The sequence below is a fragment of the Ipomoea nil genome, unplaced genomic scaffold (assembly GCF_001879475.1).
Source record: "Ipomoea nil cultivar Tokyo-kokei standard unplaced genomic scaffold, Asagao_1.1 scaffold1026, whole genome shotgun sequence".
Taxonomy (NCBI): Eukaryota; Viridiplantae; Streptophyta; class Magnoliopsida; order Solanales; family Convolvulaceae; genus Ipomoea; species Ipomoea nil.
This window is the reverse complement of record NW_017617454.1, coordinates 252,984-279,101: the sequence shown is the minus strand read 5'-3', so window position 1 is coordinate 279,101 and position 26,118 is coordinate 252,984. Positions and strand designations below refer to the sequence as shown.

The 26,118-nt window shown below is 31.7% G+C and overlaps 3 protein-coding genes across 6 annotated transcripts; 1 reads left to right on the top strand and 2 right to left on the bottom strand.

Annotated features, from left to right (window-relative positions):
* Positions 1-128: 128 nt before the first annotated feature.
* Positions 129-2,875, bottom strand: LOC109180587. 2 transcript variants are annotated; one of them, XM_019330245.1, is made up of 2 exons: positions 2,421-2,875; positions 129-1,707 (listed from the first exon to the last, which is right to left on the bottom strand). In XM_019330245.1, exons 1-2 carry the CDS (start codon positions 2,484-2,486, stop codon positions 607-609), a joined length of 1,167 nt encoding a protein of 388 aa, XP_019185790.1. In that variant the 5' UTR covers positions 2,487-2,875; the 3' UTR covers positions 129-606. The 2 variants fall into 2 exon arrangements, with proteins under 2 accessions (XP_019185790.1, XP_019185791.1); XM_019330246.1 differs by having other exon boundaries at positions 129-1,704.
* Positions 2,876-10,206: 7,331 nt separating this feature from the next.
* On the top strand, positions 10,207-12,331 carry LOC109180453 (surfeit locus protein 2). Its single transcript, XM_019330050.1, has 5 exons — positions 10,207-10,571; positions 10,926-11,023; positions 11,131-11,427; positions 11,720-11,768; positions 12,009-12,331. The coding sequence occupies exons 1-5, from the start codon at positions 10,327-10,329 to the stop codon at positions 12,085-12,087; spliced, it is 768 nt and encodes a 255-aa protein (XP_019185595.1). The 5' UTR covers positions 10,207-10,326; the 3' UTR covers positions 12,088-12,331.
* Positions 12,332-12,387: 56 nt separating this feature from the next.
* Positions 12,388-15,921, bottom strand: LOC109180451 (probable methyltransferase PMT9). Of its 3 annotated transcripts, none has more exons than XM_019330042.1 (9): positions 15,835-15,921; positions 15,346-15,692; positions 15,056-15,220; positions 14,619-14,801; positions 13,945-14,539; positions 13,683-13,795; positions 13,362-13,582; positions 12,769-13,107; positions 12,388-12,638 (listed from the first exon to the last, which is right to left on the bottom strand). In XM_019330042.1, exons 2-8 carry the CDS (start codon positions 15,583-15,585, stop codon positions 12,807-12,809), a joined length of 1,818 nt encoding a protein of 605 aa, XP_019185587.1. In that variant the 5' UTR covers positions 15,586-15,692; positions 15,835-15,921; the 3' UTR covers positions 12,388-12,638; positions 12,769-12,806. The 3 variants fall into 3 exon arrangements, with proteins under 3 accessions (XP_019185587.1, XP_019185589.1, XP_019185588.1); XM_019330044.1 differs by having other exon boundaries at positions 15,822-15,912; XM_019330043.1 differs by having other exon boundaries at positions 15,786-15,878.
* Between the last annotated feature and the right edge of the window lie 10,197 nt (positions 15,922-26,118).

Below are 26,118 nucleotides of genomic sequence, written 5' to 3'. Positions count from 1 at the left end.
TGATTGTCTGGGAAGCACACATTATACAACTTCTCTGGTTTAGAAGTTAGAACACGAAGTTAGAACACTCTTACACCAGTCAAGAAACAGTAGCCTAAGTTCAAATTCCATTTACAATTTTACATTCACAGAAAAGACAGTTTCAAACAGAACTTGAACACAATTTATAATAGGAATACATGTTACTCTCTAGGAAAATAGGGGAAACAAAAAATTTCCTGCTAAAAAAAAAAAAAAGTGAGAGAAGTGTCATTTAAGTTATGATCTGGTCTGAAGATCATTGAAACAATATGAGAAATGTAAGCAAGTTTCTCTAAACACTAAGCGAGACTTCTTCCCCTAAGCAAGATCCTCACTCGAAGAATTTGTAAGCCATTGGCCTGTAAGCATGTCAAATAATCACTACCCAGCAACACAGTTAAAGAACTGACTGACCAAGAAATCCATGCGTTTCCCTTCGAAAATACCCTAAGTTTTGTCGGAGATTAAGGTACTATGACTGACAGAATACATCCACACCAGTCAGCAAGTGCACGATAAAATATCATCATGGTGCAACATAAACCTCCCAAGTCAAGAAATAATGCCCCACTGTAGAATACAAACTTAGCCAGCTTCTCTTTTGCAATTTCCGGGTAGAAGATATTGGTACTTATCAGCATTGTTCAGCAAATAAGAAGGAAGATGAACTGCAGAATAAAAATGAGGAATAGGGCCCATTTTCCCAATAATGTCCTTGAAAGTATATTCCTCTGGAATCATGTCATACAAATCCGCCCCTTTGCAAATGATGTCTTGAATCCTTTTGGGGTCAAGAAAATGTGAAAACCTTACCCGATCAGTGTGGCTGTAAGCTTTCATCTTGAATATAAAATCACTTATGTGGCGGAAACAAAAGCTACAGTGCCAACCAGAATCTGCTAAAAGGTAGTCAGTTTGACGAAAGTGTGCATACCTAGTCTTTCCACTCTGATACCTATGAACAGAAGCTCTCCAGCTGCTCTGATCAACTAAAAATTCGAAAGAGTACAAATAATTCTTCAACTGAAGATGTAAAACTGGGGGAATATCATCACACCATCGTAGAAGGTTAATTGTGTGCCTGCTGGGGATCTCATCAACATCAGACATTATGAGCAAATCATCGTCTTCTATACCAGCTATTCTCAAAAGCTGGTCAAGCGCTACTCTCTGATATGCCTCCTCAACAAATGGATTTTCACCCTTCCTAAACCTACCCCCAGCTGTTCCATAAGTCAAACGAGGCTCAACAAATTCAAACTTTTCCCGGTTCATTGCAAAAACATGGGGTTTGGGCAAAGCAGTAAACGTTGAGTTCGATTCAAGAAGAACAAAACGTGTAACGTACGGATACAATTCTTGCCACCTGATTGCAAGCATGTCTACTTCATTACTGAAAAGAACTGCATCAAAGACACGCCTTGGATATTCACGGATTCCCCAACCATGTAGCTTGCAGAGAGTCTCCATCGACACATTCTCATGATAATAGTGAGTTACATGAATGAATGGCTTAGGAGGAGACTGCCAAAGTGGCCGGAAGAAATAGGAAATCTTCTGTCCATGTACATATATACCGAGCACACATGTTGGAACAACTACAACCAAAAAGATAATAGTCCTTAAATCCAGTCCTCGGAGCACGCACCTTAATCTTGACATGGTCGGTACACCAGGGTATTCCTGCTGCATAAGAACGCCAATATGATCAAATGCCCAAAACAGTCGAGCAATATGGGAAAAACAGAGTCCTGAATTGTGTGTGTGTCTTTGCAAAATTAAATTCCAGTCAGTTCCAGAAAACTACATATATTCAACTATTTAAAAGGTTTGATACTTGAAATGTCAAATTATCATTAAATGTCCATAACTACACCTTCAAAGCATAGGTATTTCTTTAGCTTCTCTTAATACAACATAAAAGCAATATTGCAGTATAGTACGGATAGTATTTTCTAATAGAACGGTCCCACTGCATGGAAAAAACATCCCCAATCATAAAGGGTTGAGATTATAGCCTGCCTTGACTTCAGAATTAAACAAAATAAAGCCTCAGAAAGGGAAAGAATAAACAAAGATATCTGGAGAACTGGAAAAGAATACAAAGGAGTTCCTAGAGGCTAGAACAAGACATGACCCTCAATTCAACATTCTAATGTACAAACAATCTGCAAAATTCCAACAATTTCGAGCATAAAACAAAGACATGTTTTATATTATTCAATAAAAACTGGAAATTATCGATACCCACTTCCCAATACACAAACAAAGAAATAACAACAAACCCAACGAATCGAAAACTTCAAATTTACAGTGACGAATGGCTTACGCAGCAAAGATTACGTTTTGATTTTTGAAAGGAAAATAAAAAAAAAAAAAAAATGTGGATCAATGAATACCTGGCCGCAAACATCTTCACATATATCGTCTCTCTTCTTAGAGTTATAATAGTCACCGGAAATCATGAGGACCCCAATTCTCAAGAACTTTCCGAAAATGCCTGTTCTGGAACCTTCGTTCTCCCCAAATTATATCCTTTTACGGACACAAAAAGCAGAGAAACTCAAAGACATAGAATGGAAAACCCCGATCAAACCCCAAACCGCTAAATATCGTAAAGAAAATGCGAAATTTTGTACAAGAAACGTTGTTGTTGTTGTTATTGTTGTGTTATTCTCTATCGTTCTCCCCCAAATGGCATCGGTTTAGCGGTATATACAGGTTGATTCTCTCTCTTCCTATCATGGAGTTTCAGGGTGGGAAGAGAGAGTATAAATAGGGAGAGGGAATGATGAAGATTATACTCTTATGATTCCAATAATAAAAAAGCCATATATTGGAATAGAATCGAACCAATGACCACGACTATTTCTATACGGACATCCCCACCTTGTATACTTGGTATATATATTCCCCTGCATCTTAATTTTATCCATTCCTAAAAAATAAACTATTTTTTTAAATAATCGCATCCATTATTTTGTTTTATCTTGTAGAGAGTATTTGATTGGAAGGAGAGAATTAAGGAAAAAATGAATTCTGCAGGCTTGAACCTTAGTTGATGGTATCAAGTTATCAACTATCAACAACTGATTTTGAATCACTCTCAAAAATGGACTGTGTGCCACCACCAAACACCTCGGAGTAACATTTATCTTTTTCATTAATATATTGAGATTTTTTAAAAAAAAATATGAAAAAATGAAAGGAGAATAATCGCACCAAATAAATAGACGGTCTAGTGTTCAAGTTGAGTGTCTAGTGATAATAATACTAATTTCTTATACAAAATCATGATGCTATCTATATAGTCTGTGCATGTCATTTGGTAACTAACACAAGCCTTAAGGATGCACTAATGTCTTTGATAAAGAGTATAACGTCCTTAAGGTCAATACCCCATGACTGATTCTATAAATGAATCGACTCTATAACATTATCAACTAAGGCTAATTCTATAAATGAATCAATTTGTGAGTCACGTAAACATGCTAAAATCTTTACTAATTAACTTATCAATTATTAAAAGAAGAACTTACTTTATACGCAATCAATGACACATGCATGCATACATTATTTTCAAAAAATCACACATGCATACATCATTATTTATGAACATATACATACATCGAATGCACTTTATATTCAATTTATTCATAATTCATTATAAATGATCTAATTAATACCAGTGTTCTAGTAAATTAAAAACAAGGATATAAATATAAAATTTAATTTGTTATTACGAATTAATTGTGAGTAAATTATAAGATATTGAATAACACAATCAATAATACTAATATTGTAGTGTGATCATTAAAAACATGATTAAGAGGAGAGGAGAGGACAGGTGGGAATGGGAAGAAGAAAGCTAAGTGTAGGTGCGGTGCGTGTCCGGTGAATGAATAGAAGATGGAAACTACATAGGATGGATGTTTGTTAGTTGTGGCCATTATGCCCACTAGGCACTAGGTATAGCCTATGGGCGTCTCATCAAATTAAAATTTGGTTTCACAGTTTTTTTACTATTTCATTTTAAGTGGACATATAATATAAATATATAATATTGATGACCAAGTCCACATTATATTATATAGTTTGCCATTTCGAAGTCAACCCTCTTGATTGACTTGGTCGAGTCCAATTCATGTATCCATATATGTCAAACCATATGCCAAAAACTAATTAAGCTAGCTATTACTGATTTTTAAAGTAGCATTTAAGTGATGACATGTTAGCTAGCATCCAACCAAGTGCAGTGGTCAAATCTTCTTATTAACTCATTTATTATTACAATTACAATGAGATCAGTATCATACATATCCCAATTAATTTGTCTTTAATAATATAATAATAATAATAATAATTTATTTACAAATTAATTAATTAAATTCAACTCGAACTCAATCTTGAACCATTGCACATTACATTTTATAAATATATACAACTTGCATTGCATAGACATATATACGGTATGTAAAGACATTCGCAATAGTCAAGCATTAGTATCCCAAATGGTTAAACTATTATTAACCCACTAATTAATAAGGTCACAAAAGATAGATCATATTGTTTAAAGTTAACCAACTCAAATTAAGTATGTTAATAATAATTAGGTTATCAAACCAACTATCGAACTAATTCAGTTGGTACGATTGTCCTTAATTAGTGTATATATACACAATACAGATTGGATTTTGATTTTGTCAAACATATAGGCAGTGGACGTGAAGTATGGTTCGTGGACTAGACCAGAAGTAGTTTTAAATTAAAACTGAACTAATTGGAATTTGGGACACACTCAATAGATAGCTAGAGTGTATGTATATGTATGTATGTAGGGTGTGTGCATAATCCATATATATTAAAAATGGGGTAGTGGCTAGGCTGTACCAGTTGGAGCTTGCTTCTGGGCAACTTCTGGGAAACTGATGCCCAATTAACGTTATCTAAATATAATGGGGACCAGAACTACACAAACCTTAATTTCCTAGTCTGTCCGACGTCCTTGAAGACAGAACGAATTGAAGCTATATAGGATAGGTATCTACGCATGAATATTCTATTCTATTCTTAGCTTTGTATTTTCCTCCATCGCAAAATGACAAATATAATTTCTGCATTTGGTGGGACTGCATGCATAAAAGGAATTGACTGGTCTTCAAAAAGTTCGGGTGATATGATGACGAAATATACATAAATAATATAATGTATGTGTTGGTTGCATATATGTTGTATATATCTATCAGATTAAAAGTTACAACTAGTCTAACCCACATCTCACCTAAGTTGAAGTTGGTGTTGTTTAGATGGGCTTTTCAAAAAGGCATATCTATATATTGTTTTATAGCTTTACTTTAATTTCCTCCCAGTGATGCGTAACATACCTATTATATATATTTATGGTTTAAACCGGAAAAGTTGCGGCACTTTTTGCACCCTTTCAGTTCACCAGTAATTAGAAATTCTGAATGCTTAATTATTTTAGAATAATGTCATATTAAAAGTATATTTTTAGTTCACTAATAAAGTTAAGATGATCCTAATCAACAAAATACTACAAAGAGAAATTATTTTAAAGTCTATTATAATTGATTAGTTCAAATCAAAAAGATAATAATTCACAAAAGAAATAATAAAATGAAATAAACTTAAAATTTTATAATTATCAAACTAACTATGTACTAGTTAAAATGGATTATCCATCCGTCGTCCTCAACTCCTCACATGGGTTGGCAGAAATATATTCTTGAGTGGGGTCATTGTCAATTGTGGAGTGTTCATTATAAAATTACTTGCTAGTGGAAAAAAATATGCATGTGGAGGGAAAAGGGTATACTTAGAAGACGAAAGCAAGTTGGATTGACTACAGCTATTCAGTATTGACTTAGAAAAAAAAAAAAAAAGTGATCTAAACTCAAACTTCTTGAAACTAATTACAGGAAGTATAAAGATAAGTTATTTTCATGTATATTTAAAACTAATTTTTTTTATACTAAAAAAGTCCTTAATGCGCCTATAGCCCCTATGGGTCTATAGGGTAGAGTTCTAAGTTCTAACTATACAAAAAAATATTCAAAAAATCAATTAATTATTTTTAATGTTTTAGAGCTCATATGATCCTGATGAAAATAAAAATAAATGAGAAGTGCCTTCTGGAACTTAGTATAGTGATTTACCGCTTGATTTGATGTCACGACTGAAAGTAACAATGTGAGAGTTTAAATCTCATTAAAAACATAAATGGAAAAAAAAAAAAAAAAAGGTTCGGGCTCAAAATAATGGAATGTGTGAATAATTGCGCAACTTACAATTTACTTTTACTGTGACTTTAAATGTTGGGTCTTATAAACTTAAGAACGAAGATAATATCACCTAAGTATCACAACAACAATAATAAATGAGAAATTCAAAGAAGGTGATTGACATTTGAACCAACAATTAATGCGATTGCATAGGAAGAGGAATTGAAATATTGAATGTAAAACCATAGAGTCCATATGTATACGACTTTGAAATTGTTAATGAAATAGCACTTGTAATAATTTTATTAAAATTTATATATTTCTCTTCTTCCCCCCAAATTGCACTCTAAATCTCAAAATATTTTAAAAAGTATCGATTGTTTACATGTTTACTAGTAAATTGTGAAGTTTGAAGAGGAGTATAGAAGGAAAAATAAGAGCTTGAAATTTTGATTTACGAGAAAATTAACCATTGAAGATATGTTTTCGGTGGAGCATGTATAGTGATCATTGTTTATAACTGATCGGTTCAAACGAGATGACCAATTAAAATTTATTATAGAGAATTGAATTTGAAATTTATGGTTATCAAATTAATTGTTCGACTAATTCGGTTGATGTTGTCTCATAAGAGTTGAAATTTCATTAAAAGCATTGATGAACTTGTATTTTGGGCAAAGTCTGAAGTGTTTGGTAATGTTGATGCTTTGTAAATGGAATTAAAGTCTAATACCATAGTTAATGATTTAGACTATTCATCATGGACTCGTGCATAATGCAGTATGGCCCGGCCCATATTCAATACCCGGTAACAGTCTGGGCCTGCCAGATTGAAAGAGACAAATTGATATAAGTAAATGAGTTAATTCCAGCAATGGTCCCCCGAGTATGATGATTTTCCAGAATTAGTCCTCGACTTTTAATTTGGACAATTTAACCATCTGACTATTAAATTTTTTTCAATTGAAGTCCTTCCATCAATACAAGGTTAAGTGGACGTTATTTTAGGGGTAAAATTGTACTTTCCCTTATTGAGCCTATAATCCTCTTCTTTCTCCCAATCTATACGCGAAATTTACAACCGTCCATTCTAGAAAGGTAATGAAATTCTCACCGGAAGTTCTTCACTTTTCTCCAGAAATTGCTTTGCAGAGATAACAGAGTTGTTGTTTATAGAGAGAGAGAGAGAGATGAATTGAAGAGAGAGTAGTGTTTGTGTATAGATAATGCATCAGAAGAAGTCTGAAGTTCAGATTGGGAAAGAAAGCAGTGGCGTCTCTTTTGATTTCAATCTTTAATTTCTTGTATGTGTATGCTTTCTATCTCTTCCTTGCTTCACCAGAAGCACTCCCAAATTTGCCGGCAATCGCCCGATTGCGTCCGCCGCCACCTCGCCGGCCGCTGTGGCCGCCGGCAGAAAGACCACCGCTCACCAGAGAATCCTTCCCGAGAATAATTCCTCCAATTCTTCCATCAACTCGATGACCAAATCCCACACTCTAAGCAATTCTCTGCATAAATACCCGTTTTATTCGGCCTTGCCCACCGCGAATGGCCCGTACCCGTTTAGGGTTCTGGGCCATTCCCATTTACCACCACTTCGACCACCTCCGCCGCGTCGTCCAGATTCACCTTCGCCTCATCCTCCTCCTCTCCTTGCATTTCTTCTATTTCCTGGTTTCCCACCCCACTAACTCCATCTTTCTAGCTTGTTCCTCTCTGCCTTTGCCTTCTCCGCATCAGTTTTGTTCTCTCTGCATTTGGCACTCCCCAGGCTGCACTCTATCCATTTGTTCCTTGCCAGGTCTTTCCCAATCAAACTCCCTCTATCCAGCCATGTCTCAAGAAGGTCTTTGCATGTGTCCTGGTCAATCGGTTCTTGGCCAAATCATGACAAGAAAGTGAGTTATGGGTGTTGGGTGCAGGCATATAGCAATGGTGATGTGTATGAGGGTGATTTTCATAAGGGGAAATGTAATGGGAGTAGAGTGTACTATTATTACATGAGTGGAAGATTTGAAAGGGATTAGGTTGATGGCAAATATGATGGGCATGCAGTGGAGACATGGGCAAGGGGAAGTCAATACAGGGGCCAATATAGGCATGGTTTTGACGTTTATCTGTTTTATACTGGTGATGTTTATGTTGGAGAATGGTCAAATGGCCAAGGCCATGGCTCTGGGGTGCATATCTGTGAGGATGCCAGGATGGTAGCCGATATGTTGGTGAATTCAAGTGGGAAGCATGGCCTTGGCCACTACCATTTCAGGCATGTTTAAGAATCTTCATCTTTTGTTGTTGTTGGACATTCATAGATCCATATACTGGAGTTGAAGAATACCCTACGAAGGGTTTTTTATTATTTTACTTTGCGTATAAATGGAGGATTATACGCTCAATAAGGGAAAGTACAGTTTTACCCTTAAAATAAACGGCAACTTAACCTTGCATTGACGGAAGGACCTCAATTGGAAAAAATTTAATAGTCAGATGGTTAAATTGTCCAAATTAAAAGTCGAGGACTAATTCTGGAAAATCATCATACTCGGGGGACCATTGCTGGAATTAACTCTAAGTAAATTATTGTGTGGACTATGATTCACACAATGTTATGTGGACCATAACAAAAAGTACATTTTTAATATATTAAATGTATATTATTTTTGTACTGAATGTACGTTATACAATATAATGTACACTGAGAACAAAAATAATGTACATTTCCTGAATGCAATGTATATTATTTTTGTACTGAATGTATGTTATTTTTGTATTAAATGTACATTATTTTACAGTAGACAAAATATGATCTACACAATAATGATTGATATTATAGTGCGCTGTGTGAATGGTAACAAAAATTACATTTATAATATACATCTCTTTAATATAATTTACATTTTTAATATATCAAAAAGTACATTATTATATTACAATAGAGAAAATTTCAATTTTGGTCATATAACTATAGGGGCTTTGTTAATTTTAGCACATGACTTTCAAAAGTGTCAATTTAATACCTTGACTATGTAATTTTTATCAATTTTGGTCATTCCGATTAAATTGCCGGTCAAATTTCGCCAGAAAAACTTAATCTTTCATTTAGTCTATAATCTGATGGGCAAAATCGTCTTTTGAAGTCTGGTAAAATCGTCTTTTCCCGACAAAATTTGGCCGGTAATTTGGTCGGAGTGACCAAAATTAACAAAAATTACATACTCAAGGTACTAAATTGACACTTTTGAAAGTCATGTGCTATAATTAACAAAGCCCCTATAGTCATATGACCAAAATTGAAATTTTCTCTATTACAATATATAAAACATATCTACACAGCTCGTGTGGACCACAATAATGATTGATACAAAGAATACTGGAGGGAATTTCAATTTTGGTCATATGACTATAGAAGTCTTGTTAATTTCAGTCCCTGACTTTCAAAAGTGTCAATTTAGTACTTTAACTATGTAATTTTTGTCAATTTTAGTCACTTCGGCCAAATTGTCGGTCAAATTTCGCCAAAAAATTTTAATAGTTAAAATAATGAGGATATTTTGGTCGTTTCACGCCTCTTTTCTTCTTCTCCGGCGAGTCCATCTCTTTCTCTCCCGTTTCCGGCGTTCTTTCCCCCTCTAAACCTTATATTTAATATCATCAAACCTCCTTTCCCCATCATCTTAGTTCATTGCATTCACCAGAAACGAGAGAAGAAGGGATGGACTCGCCTGGGAAGAATAAAAGACACGTAAAATGATCAAAATATCCTAATTATTTTAACAATTAAAAATTTCCGGCAAAATTTAGCCAGAGTGATCAAAATTGAAAAAAAATTGCATAATTAAGATACTAAATTGACACTTTTAAAAGTCAAAGGATTAAATTAACAAGATCCATATAGTCATATAACCAAAATTGAAATTTCGATTAACTAACTTATGAGTTAGGAGCCCATTGGTGAGGCGACTGGTACGACGCCGTTTTGCATACAAGATTGGTGACGAATTCTTAGACTCTGCCGCCACCGTATACATTCGCCCTAAGGCTGATACTGAACAGCGCTGCAATGGCGAAGGAAGAGGGCGGAGGAGCTGAAACCGGAGAGAAGGAAGGGCATAACCTATTGGGCGAACCGACCTTCCAGAAGCTGGAGAATGGCCGCTTCAAGTGCGTGGAGACGGGCCACGAGCTCCCGGCTCATACCAGAGATTCGTATGCTCGGAGCAAGCACTGCCGTTTAGGCCTCATCGATGCAGCTCTGGCTAGTAAAAAGCCCCCTCTCAACATGTTCTCTCAGGATCCTCTTTCCAAGTAATTCCCTTTTCCCTTATTCTAGGTTTATCGTTCGTTTACTATAGCATCTGATATTTTCCCTCTATATAAGTATATCTCACCATTTTCAAGTGAAAAATTCTTTGTTACTGTCATTGCGTGATTTCTTATGTTAAAAGATTTATGCTTTTAAGTTATGATGATGATCCTCGGCAAATTATCGACAATTGTTCAGTTAGCAGATAAAATGAAATGTTTGTAATTGAATCTAGTTACAGTTTATTGTTCGAGCATTAACATTATTTTATTCACATCTGATATTACTGGTGATCTATATGGGGTGTGTTTCTGGTGCTCTGTGCTGAATGTTAGTTTGTTGTGTGATTGGTGCAGGTCAAAATTGAAATGTAAGTTGACAGGCCTCATTGTTAACAAATCTGAGGAGCATATTTGGAAGCATATTAATGGGAAACGCTTCCTCAGAATGTTAGGTCTGTGAGCTCTTTCTCAAATGTTTAGCTATACAACAGTTTATTGAGACTTGTGAGCTAGAATTCAGTTTAGTGTATGAATTGTGATGTACTGAAAATTTATACAGAGAAGAAGGAAGCTGAGCAAGAAATGCCAGATCGAATGGTCGAAGAGAATATTGAACAAGTAGAGGAAAAGCCAAAGAAGAAAGCTAGTAGTTTGAAGAAAAAGAAAAAGGAGAAAGCAGAAAATGCTGCCAATATTGTATCTGAAATGAGGGATATTACTGGGAATGACAGTGATTCAGAAGAAGCTGAGTTCTGGATGCCTCCAGCTGGAGAACGTTGGGATTTTGATGATGGGGGAAACCGATGGGGTTCTGGCTCAGAGTCAGAACCTGAAAATGATGATGCTAATGGTGAAGGTATGCACTTGAATCCAATTCTGCTAACAGGGGCGAAGGGTTTATTTAACCAATGAAAATGAATTATTAGTGATTCGGCTCAGTATTATTTATTAAGGAAATGTTCAGATGAGTCCTGCATGGTACTATTTAAAAAAGTGGTACCATACTACCATCCCTTGATCTAACAGGCGATTTGGTACAAATTTTAAATCATTTGCCTCTGTTGACTCCAGATCTTTCTTACATAAATATAGAATTCATGCAAAACGTGTTCTTACTTTTGTTTCAATATTTCTTGTTTTGCCACCAGATGAATTGATTGAAGAGGCTACCCATGAAGCAGGAGAACTCTCTAAGCAGTATGTTCGAAACTTGTTTACTTTTCATGAATCTTGGTATGCATTTCGTTTATCATGTGTAGAAGTTATATCCAGATAGAAGGCCATGAGTATTAAGCAGTATTTAAAGGAAATGAAAAAGGAATCCTTTTTCCTCATCTTCTCTCTTGGTCCCCTGTTTTTAAAGTTGTTTTCTTAGATCAGAAGAGAAGGAGGCATTGGAGTTTCAAGTGTTGATAAGTTTGTTTATTTGCTTTGAAGGACAAAGCGAATGACCCTTGAGATTGGACCCAGCAGCTTTGCTCCAAGGAAAAAGAAGAAGAAGACAAATGCTTCGTGATGAGAATTGAACTTCTTTGTAGGTGATTATGTCAAGGAACGAGATTTCAGCACAGCAGTGACTCACAAGTTCTGTGTTTTTCTTAATCAGTACTCTAAAATTTATTTTTTTACGTGAGGGAAACAGAAATATGTACTTGCTTGGCGTTCTGATATGGTGATTCTGTTTTCTCCGACACTTGTTGGAACGAAAGCCTGAATTTTGAGATTAAGTCCGCCATTATATCAGCAGTTGTTACTGTCAATTATAAACGATAAATGTTTAAATTCACTAATCTTTGAGGCCTGACAACACTACCAATTTTGCATAAAAAGGTTGTCGGACTTGGTGATCAATAAGAACAACAAAGGGGAAAAACCACTTCCACTTGGTTCCCCCATAAAATATGATTGCTATCCCTCAACGTAGGTTTCAAAATTTACAACTTGCTGCTAACAATTTAATAGTAAGGTTTTCACAGAAATTTGCATTGTTGATCTCGAATCACAATTGAAAATATCGTCATCCTTTGGATGTTAATTGTTGTTATATCAAGGTCCTGCCATCCATTCCTGAAAATATAATAAAGCTTATATCAGCAAGGAAAGGACCGAGTCTGATGAAACAATATGTATGAAAGAACAATAAGTATGGAGGCATGTCAATTCGAACTGGACCAGCAACATACAGAAGATTTCCTACCTTGTTTCAAGGTATCAAATTCACAGCACCGTAAGATCCTATTCCCACATTTTCTTTTTTGCAATTAAAACTCTTTCTTCAACAGTCAATGAGAGAGCATCACCCCGAGGTTCAACCTCTGATACCCAGCCATCCCACCGTAATGCTTTTAGGAACTTTCTTATATGGTTTACAACAGGAAGTGTGTCTCTTATAATGATGAATCCTTCCGGTCGTAGCATGCGGTCCATCTCAATAAGTAGATCCTCTGTGCTACAGCCATGAGACTCGATGTCTGAGAAGACTATGTAGGCATGAAGTAGGTCATAAGTGCGTGGATATGTTGAAAATGATTCACACCTGAATATCGATGATGATTAGTCCATGTCACTCGTATTATTACACAATGTCTAAAACCAAACAAAACTATTGTTTGTTTTTATCAAGTAAATTGTTCCTAGCCATTTTAGTTTATGATGTGTTATACAAAGAAAAGAATATCACTCTTATGCTTCTTTACATATTAAAAAAGAAAAAGAGCAACCAAATACCACTTAATTCAACCATACAGCTCATTATTGTGTAAAGATAGTAGTACTAGGAAAATTGCTTACCAATCATGAACAGTTCCCATTAAGCCTCGATCATAAACAATTTTCAATCTAGAAGATGCATTGACAGGAGCAACATTCATCACCCAAACATCCTTGTCTTTGAGGGCAGCAGCAAATCCACCAAGGTTTGAGTTCATGTCCATAACATTTCTGAAAGAGTTCTTCTGCACAACAGATCTCATTTGCTTCCAATAGTCAACAACTCTATCATGCCATATACTCTGTACCATAACTGACAAGATCACAACATTGACCAAACATAATAGCACTTGGATAGTGGAAATTTCAAGATGGCATACTCCTGATATTCAAGAAACTTACAGTGTCTTTTTGAAATTCTTCTATACTAATACCAATTTCTTTTAAGCGAGGAGGTGCTGCTGTAAGCCTCTGTGGCCAAGGTTCTAGTCCGCTCCCTTTGTCCCGATGCATCTCTGCATTAACAAAATAAAATAAAATAAACATGTGCCAAAATAACAATTTGTAAGGCAAAATATTTATGTTCATCTCTTTGGAATCACTAGGGATTATTATATATCTAAAAGGAATATTTGGACCATTAGTGCTTGCCTCTTGTACTTACTTGGTGAGTAGGGAGTAATGCATGCCTTCATAAGCACATTCCAAGTGGCATCAGGATCATCATCAGAGCTGCACAAGGGAGGTAGCGTTCTTGGATTTCTCTTTGTAAAACAGCTATTACTCAGAGATTTAGCCCATATCACTGTTTGGTCTCTCCTTGAAACCACTCTCCAGCACAATTTTTTCAAAAACTCATGCATAGCATTCCCTATTCTTTGGTTCTCAGGATCATGTGCATATGCTTCTGGTGAGGAGTATACAAAATATCCACCAGGACGAAGCAATCTGTCCAGTTCTGACAAAAGAATGCCATCTCGTTGGAGCCAGTCAATCCTACAACGGGAACAATGTGCCAACTCAAATGATCTACTAGGATAAGGCAGTCTCATGGTGCCCAAGACACCCAATGTAGATGGAATCCCTCTCTCCAAGGCGAACTGTATTTGATTCTCGTGTACATCATTTGGAGCAATTGACATAGCTATGATATTGTGTGAGAGAAGATATGCACCAAAGCTAGCAACACCACAACCCACATCAAGTACATTTCTTATCTTTCCACCATTACTGAGCTTTTCACCAGGAATTTTGAGCATCTACAGAAGCAGAGTAAAACAGTTACCTTTTAAATTGTCAGTGATCAGTTCACACCACATTTTGGAACAGAGGAAATACCGCTGCAATAGATGTTATGTACTTGTCAGCTCCATAATGAAAATGCGTCCCCCCACCAGGAAACCTTATTTTGTCTCCCTCAACCACCATCCAGTTCTGGTCTGATTTCTCTGTTGCTAACTGCGTATGGGGTATGTTTGCTTTCCACACTTGGTCCCTACTGGCCGGCCATCTAATTGGAATCTGAACATCTAACAATGACTCATCGGCATCAAATTCAACAGAAAGAAACTTGGCAAAGTTCTTAAAGTTAGCATACTATATGTCTACACCAAGAGGACAAAAGTATTCCAAGGGAAAATTGGGCAAAAACAAGCTAGACCAGACTACATTAATTAACATTGAAATTGGTTTTTTATCCCCATTTGACACGGAATTTTACCTTTTTTTGGTAGGATTCCTAAAATAAGATCACTGAAAACGTATGACTTACTAACCTTGTAACCAACCGGCGGAGGAACGAGGCAATTGTAACGACGCTGCGGAGGTGGGCAATGCCTCTCGTAATGCTCCATCAAAGTCAAGTTGAGCTTCAACCTGGATTGATATATGAAATTCCTATCCAAACATGGAATCAACTCCGAATATTTCATATCACAGACCTACAAAAAGAAAATAATCAATCAATTAACAATCAGGAAACGTATAGTACGCTTAGACACGCGGCTTTAAGGACCACTTCGGCACGTGTATATTTAATGCACAGGACAAAACTTGAGACTCATACATGAATTCTTTTGGGAAGTTCCAGGCTGTGCTCCATATTATCAATCCAGTCTTCGACGTCATCGCCTCTAGCGGCGACGGGATCAGAGCCATCGTCGAACGTCTCAAAGCCTTTTTTCGACAGAGCGGGAGCGACGACAGAACCATTATAGAGACAAACCAAACCGAGGAACACAATCAATCCAATGAGAATGTACTTGAGCAGCTTCGCGGAATGCAGAACGTCTCTCTTCTGCTTCATTTTCGCTTCTTCTCGGATATATTTATCTCTATCTATCAGCAACTAGGGCTCTGACAGCAGAGGGCGATTTCTTCTAAGCTAATTAACCCTTGGCTGAAGATCCATATCTGCAAAACAAAGCAAGGAATAATGATTCCGAGTTTTCCTTTTTCTGGAATCGAGCTCAAAATAAACAGAAAACCTCGGGAATGTATGTATACGGAAAATTTCCAAAAACGAAGTTGAAAGTGCACAACGGCCAAGAAATACCGGCGGTTGAGCGCCGTTCTGCGGAGGTCAGTGTTCACACGCTGGCAGCTGCTTTGAGGTGGTCGAGGAGCCTGAGCCGATGGGATCCAGTACGATATAAAGCGCTTGGGTGGATGCGAAATGAAGTGCTATTGGCTGAGGGTAAAAATGCGGTTGAGCTTTTCCCAATTTGGGTGAGAAATCGTTGATGGACAGAGGGTTGTTTGGTCTTTTCAGTAGGAAGGGGTCAAAAAGGATTTGTAAGGGGGACCCACTTTTAACCAACTTGCATACTGTCTGAGTGTCTGTGTACTGGGTAGGGGCCCACCGTCCACAGTGACTGTTTATCTGGGGAATTCTCGAGTTTTGTGACGCGCCTGTATGCTGTTGGGCCCCCAATCTCTACTCTTACTTTGAATGCCCCATTAACATTTAACAATACTGTGAGTCCAAAGGACTTCTATTTCATGGCAGTTGGCCCATCATCAACTCCATAATGGATCAAATTCCAAACCAATCCAACCATATATCAGTTGTTATATTGTGAATTTAGTCCACATAACGCTATGTGAACAATCATTGTTCTAATATAATTATCAAATAAAATTATAGTAGAGTTAAAATGATACTTTAATATTACTAAAATGAAACTAAAAACATAGTAAATAAAATAACGTATATTGTCAAATGAAACTGTCAATTACAATATAATTGAAATGATACTTTAGTGTCATTATTATGAAACTAGTGTGTGTAAAAATAAAACTAAAAACAGAAGACATACAATAACCTATTGTCAAATAAACATTAAATGTAATTAAAATTATATTTCAGTGTTACTAAAATTAAATTAGTGTGAAAAGTGAAACTAAAAAAAAATAAAAATAGAGCTTATACAATAACGTATATTGTTAAACAAAACTGTAATACGAGATCATTTTACTTGGTGGCCAATGCTACTAGGACTACGTAAACCTGACACACTCGAAAATTCTAACTGACCCGCTACCCGCAATCAAGGCAACCGAATCGAACCACACCCGATATCCTAAAAATAAATTGTTATTTATGATATATATTATAATACTTATATGTGAAATTATGATACTATTTATGGTAAAAATGATTGTTATTAATAATAAATATTGTAATCTTCTATATATATATATATAAAAGTAAAATCCTCCTATGTAATTTTCCCGCTCAAACTTTTATAGTCAAATTAATGAAATATTTTATTGGTCAAATTAATAAAACTTCTTTGGTAAGCAAATGTAAAATGGAAATGTTATAAAAGCTATTAATTGGTAATATTATGTAATACCAATATACCATTGTGAAATCCAGTAAAGATAAATTGAAAAAAGGAAACTAATATTATTAATTGATGAAAATATAAAAGGATTCTAATGGAATAGGAAATAGAAATTAGGCAAATTGAAAAAAGAAAATGGATATTATTGATTGACTGAAAAGTATAAAGCCTAATTGATTGAAAATATAAAAAGAAATTAATTCTCACATTCTCTATCTCTACCTATAAATACAATGGATTAGTGACAAGAAAAATTATAACTCTTCCTTTTTGTACTGGGGTGAGTTCTGTATTGCGTCTTTCATTTTCCAATGGCATAATTCTTAATTTATGTTCTTATTTCTTTTCTGCATCTTTTGCAAATATTGCAGGATACAAATATAGAGACAATTGAAATGGTTCTGAGCAACTATTTACACGCATTAATGAGAGTTGATGACTTCCAACACCACGTGTGCCCACATTGTAGAAGGTACGCACAATAACTGGATAAACTAGAATGATGTTAAGCATTGACAATTACAACGAATTTATAAATTTACATGTAATATGCATTATTATTATATAATAGTTGACACTACATTTATTTTTTAAAATTATTTCTCTTTTTTTTTATATTTATTTTAATAATAATATAATTGTCTAACTGTTGTAGCAGGAAGTCACAACGAAATTGTTGGTAGTCAACTTCATCCTACACTCATTTGGAATAGAATCAATGTTGGAGTGCTCCGTGTTGTTCATTTTCCAAAGGCAAGAGGTTCTGAAACAATAAACTCTATAGAGTGTGTAGTCCATGATAAAGAGGTTTTTTTTTTTGGGTACTATGATCTTAATTTTAAATTTTTAATAGTTTGTATTTCAAAACTTTTAGTTTATGCATATGGTTGTTTTATAACATTTTCTTTTTACATTACAAATTCGTGGTACTTTTCTACATATGCATATTCTTCGAAAGAATGTGATTTAAATAATGATGGATATGTTAATAGCTCTAAAGATTGAAGTAGTTATTCCAACATTCAACTTCACTTATAATTTTATATTTCGTTATAGTTATGTAATAGGCATTTCTCACTTCTCAATAAGAATATGTTTCTGTTTTTGAGAATTTTGGGTAATATTTACCTTACTTTACTACTACTCTGCACTACTCTTTGAAATTTTCGAAATAGAATCACACAGACTTTTATGAATCATTTACGAAACAGAATCAAATTTATGGATGTGGTTACATTTTTGCCAATTTTTTGTTAAGAGTTTTCCAATTTGTATCATTTAACAATTTAATCATTTTTAATTTATATATAACTTAATAAAGCTTATTCTGTAACCAAGTATTTTGTAATATTTACGGTGTGTATATATATATATATATGTGTGTGTGTGTGACCTCACGATCAAAATAAATTATAAAACAATTTATGTATATAATTTTTCGCTCCTTATAATAAAATAATTCAATAAAGGTTTATATGTAAGAAAATAACCTGTAATATTTACCTTTTAAGTATAATTTATCCATTTAATTACTTTTTATTTGATAAAAGTAATTTTCTAACCAAACAATTGGTAATATTTACGAGTTATTGAACCAACCTTCATATTTCCGGTTAAATGAGTACACAAGATGAAATATATGTTCATTGCACGAAATCTTAATATTAATTAAGTTGCCAAATTGTATATTGCATAAGAATTATTCATACCATAATATGAATTGTAACCAATTTAATAAATCTAAATATTAACAAGTATGTATGTTAATATTATTTCATATGAACGTAATACCATAATATATATATATATATATATATATATATATATATATATATATATTAAAAGTAAAATCCTCCTACATCATTTTCACGTCCAAATTTTTGTACTAAATTAATTAAATATTTTATATTTTTTAGTCAAATAATTAATAAATCTTATTTGGTAAGCATATGTTTAATGTTTTTTTTGAATGCAAGCATATGTTTAATGTAAATTAATTAAAATGTATTAATTGGTAATATTGCATAATTATGGTATTGTAAATGTATTAATTGTTAATTAATTTATAGTAACGTGAATATTATGTATAGGAATAACATATGAAACACGGATTTGGAAAACGAAATTGAAATTATGCAAATTCAAAAAGGAAATGTATATTATTAATGGACTGAAAATTATAAAAATCCCTAATTGACTGAATAGAAAAGGAAATGGAAAATGAAATTTATATTATTAATTTATAATTCTCACATTCTCTACCTATAAATACAATCCATTGGTGACAAAAAAAAATGGAGAGTTTTTTTTTTTTTTTTTTTTTTAAACCAGAAGTTTCAATTTCTATGTTTTTTCGTATACAAATTTTAATTGTATGGTTGTTTTACAACATTTTCTTTTTACACTACAAATTCATGGTACTTTTCTACATATGCATATTCTTCGAAAGAATGTGATTCAAATAATGATGGATATGTTAATAGCTCTAAAGATTGTATAGTTATTCCAACATTCAACTTCACTTATAATTTTATATTTTGTTATTGTTATGTAATAGGCATTTCTCACTTCTCAATAAGATCAAATATGTTTCTGGTTTTGAGAATTTTGGGTAATATTTACCTTAATTTACTACTACTCTGCACTATTTTTTGAAATAGAATCACACAGACTTTTATAAATCATTTACGAAATAGAATCAAATTTACGGATGTGGTTACATTTTTGCCAATTTTTTGTTAAGAGTTTTCCAATTTTTATCATTTAACAATTTAATCATTTTTAATTTATATATAACTTAATAAAGCTTATTCTGTAACCAAGTATTTTGTAATATTTACGGTGTGTATATATATGTGTGTGTGTGTGACCTCACGATCAAAATAAATTATAAAACAATTTATGTATATAATTTTTCGCTCCTTATAATAAAATAATTCAATAAAGGTTTATATGTAAGAAAATAACCCGTAATATTTACCTTTTAAGTATAATTTACCCATTTAATTACTTTTTATTTGATAAAAATAATTTTCTAACCAAACAATTGGTAATATTTACGAGTTATTGAACCAACCTTCATATTTCCGGTTAAATGAGTACACAAGATGAAATATATGTTCATTGCACGAAATCTTAATATTAATTAAGTTGCCAAATTGTATTTTGCATAAGAATTATTCATACCATAATATGAATTGTAACCAATTTAATAAATCTAAATATTAACAAGTATGTATGTTAATATTATTTCATATGAACGTAATACTATAATATATATATATATATATATATATATATATATATATATATCATGGTTGCAGTAGGCGCTGAGCGCTAGTCGGGCGGTCGGGCAGCGCCTAGCGCCTAAGCGGCCTAGTCGGCGCCTAGGCGAAATCTAGGCGGTCGCGAAAAAAATAGTAGCAGACTTGCAATTTGACAATTTTAATGAGGCTGTTTTCAACATTCAATCAAATAACACATCCAAATAAATGACATAATGACAATTCATAAGTCATAACATCAAAAGAATATTAAAAAAAAAAAAAAAAACTCAAATGAAATACCCAAATACTTCAATCATCCAAAGATTGAAAGTATCAAACTAGTCTACGAGTGCATATATGTCATATTATATGTATATGTCATATAAATGGACAAAATTAGCAAGGTCGAGTTAACTCGACTAACTCAACAGAAATTGACGAGTTAACTCGACGTAATCGGACGAGTTAGGCGCTAGGCGGCTGAATTAGGCGCTAGGCGGGCGCCTAGGCGGCCAGTCTCCTAGGCGGGAGCCTAGGGCGGAAATCGCCACGGCCTATGGGCGCCTAGCGCCTAGGCGCCGATTACTCGGTGCCTAGGCGGGATTTTTATAACCCTGATATATATATATATATATATATATATATATATATATATATATATATATATATATATATATATATATATATTAAAAGTAAAATCCTCCTACATCATTTTCACGTCCAAATTTTTGTACTAAATTAATTAAATATTTTATATTTTTTAGTCAAATAATTAATAAATCTTATTTGGTAAGCATATGTTTAATGTAAATTAATTAAAATGTATTAATTGGTAATATTGCATAATTATGGTATTGTAAATGTATTAATTGTTAATTAATTTATAGTAACGTGAATATTATGTATAGGAATAACATATGAAACACGGATTTGGAAAACGAAATTGAAATTATGCAAATTCAAAAAGAAAATGTATATTATTAATGGACTGAAAATTATAAAAATCCCTAATTGACTGAATAGAAAAGAAAATGGAAAATGAAATTTATATTATTAATTTATAATTCTCACATTCTCTACCTATAAATACAATCCATTGGTGACAAAAAAAAATGGAGAGTTTTTTTTTTAAAAACCAGAAGTTTCAGTTTCTATATTTTTTCGTATACAAATTTTAATTGTAAATTTATATTAATAAATAATCATTAAGACAAGTATAATTTATTTTATATTGTGGACACATTACTTTTAATAATTTTGATTTAATAATATTATACCTTAATTATAAAAATTATACCTAATAATCTTAGTATTAAATGTCATACAATAATTACCATAAACAATGTTTAATAATTGACAAATTATATTAAGTAATAAAAATTACTATTATAAAATCTTTTGTAATATGGACACATTATTTTTAATTATTTCGATTTACTAATATTATATCTTATTTATAAAAATTTGAAGTAATACATTTAGTGCTATTGAATATTGATTGACTAAAAATTATCTTAATTATTAAGGTAATTAATAGGTATTTAGCTTTAAAAAAATTCAAATATATGAATTATACATAGTAGTATGGAATCAATTAGTAGGACAATTATATTAGGTAATCGAATTAATAATTTACTTTTTTAAAATTATATCCTCTTTTCTATAATTATATATATACTTAATGTATAATATTATTGGCATAAAATAAATTATACTTACCTTAATATATAATTAATTTTTAATATAATTTTCTAATTTTTATTAATGGTAATTATTTTAATAATTTTTTTCATTCTTTCGTGTAATTATTATGATAATTTTATGGAAATGTGTTTAAATATTGAAAGAGAACAAATATTAGAATTAATATAATTAATAAAATTATTATGGTAATTGTCACAATATTTATTAATTATAATTAATATAATTATTGAAATTGAGAAATATAAGATTTCTTCCCTAGAAATATTTGTGTCAATTTCATTAAATTATAATTAATAAAATATGAAATATAATTAAAGAAATGAAAGTATAAAATTAACAAAACATGAATATTTATAATTTTTAAAAAATATATACATACAATTATACACTATAATAATCATACAATATTTAAATGCTACATTTTAAATTTTTAAATGTAATTTTTTAATTATAAATCTATCAATATAAATTATAATTAATGAAATTATATTATAAAATTTTTCTATATACATATTAATAAATATTATGTGTATATACAATGTATTATACAATCATATAAGAAAATGCGTCCGATTAGAGTTTAAATTTATTCATACAAAATTTAGAATTTATATTTTTTTTTTATTAATTTCTAAATATAATTCTCTTAGTTAGTATTCATATTTTTAGAATTATAATATATATTAAATACAATTAGGAATAAATCAACTTAATTATGTGAATTTTTTCAATAAATTTATCTAAATATGTACATAATTAGAGATTATATTAACCATATAAAATTTAAATTTATGTGAATTTTTTAAATAAATTTTGTATGTTATGAAAATAGATACTTGACCAAATATATAAAAGTCCAACTATATTATTATATTGTACATTATAATGTATTAAATTGTTTTCTATTTTTATATATAAAAAAAAAAAATTCCGTGCAACGCACCGGTAAAACACAATCGTTATACCATGGCGCGCGCAGCACTGTGCGTCCTGCGCATATGTGTATTTGTTTATATCATTATGTGTATTTATTTATATAATTATGTGTATTTTTTATACAGTTATGTGTATTTATTTATACAATTATGTGTATATGTTTATACAATTATGTGTATTTTTTTTATACAATTATGTATTGCATCAGGGCGCAAAATGCAATGCGCGTCCTGGTGCACGATATAAATTGCCGGTAAAATATTATGTTTTTAAAAAATACAATTTTATAAATATCATAAATTAATTAGTACAATATCATTTCTGTTTATAATAATTAAAGAAAAATAAATAATTCAAATATGTAAACCAATGATTTCAAAATAAAATTAATATACAGTTACAAATAAATATAGCATTATTAGATGTACTTAAATTAGTTTTACTTTCTTAATGAAGTGAATTTTCTTTATCAATTTTTTATGGGAGACTAAGGGAGTGTGTGGGCCGCCGGAAACTATTTTAAAAATAAAAATACTTACTAATAAAAAATAATTTTAAAATATTTTTTAATCCCTCATAACATGTGTAAATCTTATATTTTTTAAAAATATAATTTGATAAATATCATAAATTAATTAGTACAGTATCATTTCTGTTTATAGTAATTAAAGAAAAAATAAATAATTCAAATATGTGAACCAATGATTTCAAAATGAAATTAATATACCGTTACAAATAAATATAGCATGATTATATTTAATTTAATTAGTTTTAATTTCCTTAATGAAATGACTTTTCTTTATCCATTTTTTGATGGGATACTAAGGAGTGTTTGGATTGCTGAAAAATTTATAATATAATTAAAAACAAAATTCTATTTACTTGATTTCCCGCTCAAACAATAGTAAATAGTAAAGGTAAATTTAAAAAGGAACATAAATATTTCACAATAATTCTCTACATCATCATCAATTAAAAATGGAACAAAAATTAGGTAAATAGAAAAATAAATAAATATTAATAATTGACTGAAAATTAAAAATGAAAAAAGAAACAGAAATTAGATTAATTGGAAAAGGAAATGAATATTAATAATTGACTAAAAATAAAAAATGATCTATAATTGACTAAAATGGAAAAGAAAATTGTCAGATTATTGAATTTTAATTTTTCACAATAATATTACATAGTAGAATAAATCAAATCACAATTATATCATAAATCTTTCACAATTTTAAGCAATGGAACAAAAATTAAAAATGAAACGAAAATATTTCAATAATAATATTCTACATCATTAAGTAAAAGTAAATAAAAAATAGAAAGGAAATATTTCTAATAATAATATTCTACATCATCAATAGTAAAGACATATTTTAAACAATAGTAAAGATAAACTAAAAATGGAACGGAAATATTTCAATAAAAATATTCTACATCATCAATTAAAAATGGTTCGGATAGGTAAAAATATCAATGCATCTAATATTCTAATTGACTAGCTGACTAAAATAAAAAAGAATAATTGGCTAAAAATAAATCTGATATTACTAATTGACTGAAAATATAAAAGGATCACTAATTGACTGAAATTCTACCATTATATATTTCCACCCGAGTCACTCATCCTTTTGGACTAAAGGTGTTAGCTCTAGACGAAGATAGACAAGATTGTGTTGTTACTACCAATGTTGTCTACAAAGAGGTTTCAATAGTATGTAAATACAATATGTGATATTATGTTTTTTTAAATGGCAAAATTGCTATATATCTAGACAAAAAATATATTTTCCATACAAATAAATTAGGATATCAATTCATTTTTATAACTGAGTTGCTAGAGAACAAGCACATTTGACTAATTTATAAAAGTACTGAACAATGATAAATAAAATCTTCAAAGTTACAGCACCACATGCGTACATCTACATATTAGCTATTAATTTGAGCAATTAATAACATAAAAACACATAAATGATCCAAACCATACCTTCAATTGCACTATATAATATTTGATGTTCTAATTTAAATAATTATATATCGATCCAAATATTCTTAATATATTACAACAAATCCATTCCGTGCATCGCACGGGCGCAAATACTAGTATTTATAATTGAAATTGTGATACGTACAAAGTATATACATTTATTAAACATCTCACTCAATTATTTACAACTCAATTTGTCTCACGGATAATAATTTGTGAGATGGTCATACACACATTTTTGCGTATAACGTTGACGTCGTTGAGCTACCATTCTCATGGCCATGTTTGAGCAACATGCAAATGCCTAACTGCACGTGTAATGTTTGTATACATACATTCCAGCTTAGACGCAATGTTTTCACTTTTATTTTTCATCAATTTTATTTGATCTCATAGAATATAGAATATGATGATGATTAGACAGCAACCAAAAAAGAGTTTGAATTTAACGTAACTAATTAATCTGCGTGCATCTCCAAAAGCGCGTTAAATAAATATAAATTCTTACACTGCTGATTAATAATCACAAATTATTACTACTCATGTAATATTAACATCTGTTGTGATTTAACTTGGATTTAAAATAAATGATGTTAAGAAAGATGAAGAATGAAATGAACTCATTCATCTTTAATCAAAGGTTTATGGTTCGACTATTGACTTTAGTTATGAGACATTCTTAAATCTTCAGATCAGTTGTCTCACTCAAAAGAGGTGTTTACAATTCAACCATTGTCTGGATGTGAAAACTCTTATATATTAAAAAAAAAAAAAAAGTAAATGGAAGAGACGAGGAAGTTTGGATAATATAATGGTTCTTATCCGTGAGTTCCGCCAACCTTTAATTTCGACAAAAGGAATCAAAATGGCATTCAAAGCTTATCAACTTTCTTAACGTAGATGCTCAAACAAACTAAGGAAAATATTTTTCCAAAAAATGATTGTTAAACCCAGAAAATAAACTATGATGTGGAGTGAGCACCGATGAAGAGTTGACATGTGTAAATTGCAGAACAGATTTAGAATAATCTCTCTTTGGAGTACAATCCACTAAAAGGAGCGAGGAGTTTTAGGACTTAGGAGCCATTCTTTAA

Excerpts from the sequence above, each read along its gene's own strand:
- LOC109180451 (XM_019330042.1), bottom strand. The coding sequence starts at position 15,585 with ATGAAGCAGAAGAGAGACGTTCTGCATTCCGCGAAGCTGCTCAAGTAC. Across the intron at positions 15,221-15,345 it reads AACTTCCCAAAAGAATTCAT|GTCTGTGATATGAAATATTC; the intron begins GTATGAGTCTCA and ends TTCTTTTTGTAG. Across the intron at positions 13,108-13,361 it reads ATGGGAACTGTTCATGATTG|GTGTGAATCATTTTCAACAT; the intron begins GTAAGCAATTTT and ends ATCGATATTCAG.
- LOC109180587 (XM_019330245.1), bottom strand. The coding sequence starts at position 2,486 with ATGATTTCCGGTGACTATTATAACTCTAAGAAGAGAGACGATATATGT. Across the intron at positions 1,708-2,420 it reads GTGAAGATGTTTGCGGCCAG|CAGGAATACCCTGGTGTACC; the intron begins GTATTCATTGAT and ends GTTCTTATGCAG.
- LOC109180453 (XM_019330050.1), top strand. The coding sequence starts at position 10,327 with ATGGCGAAGGAAGAGGGCGGAGGAGCTGAAACCGGAGAGAAGGAAGGG. Across the intron at positions 10,572-10,925 it reads TCTCAGGATCCTCTTTCCAA|GTCAAAATTGAAATGTAAGT; the intron begins GTAATTCCCTTT and ends TGATTGGTGCAG. Across the intron at positions 11,428-11,719 it reads TGATGATGCTAATGGTGAAG|ATGAATTGATTGAAGAGGCT; the intron begins GTATGCACTTGA and ends TTTTGCCACCAG.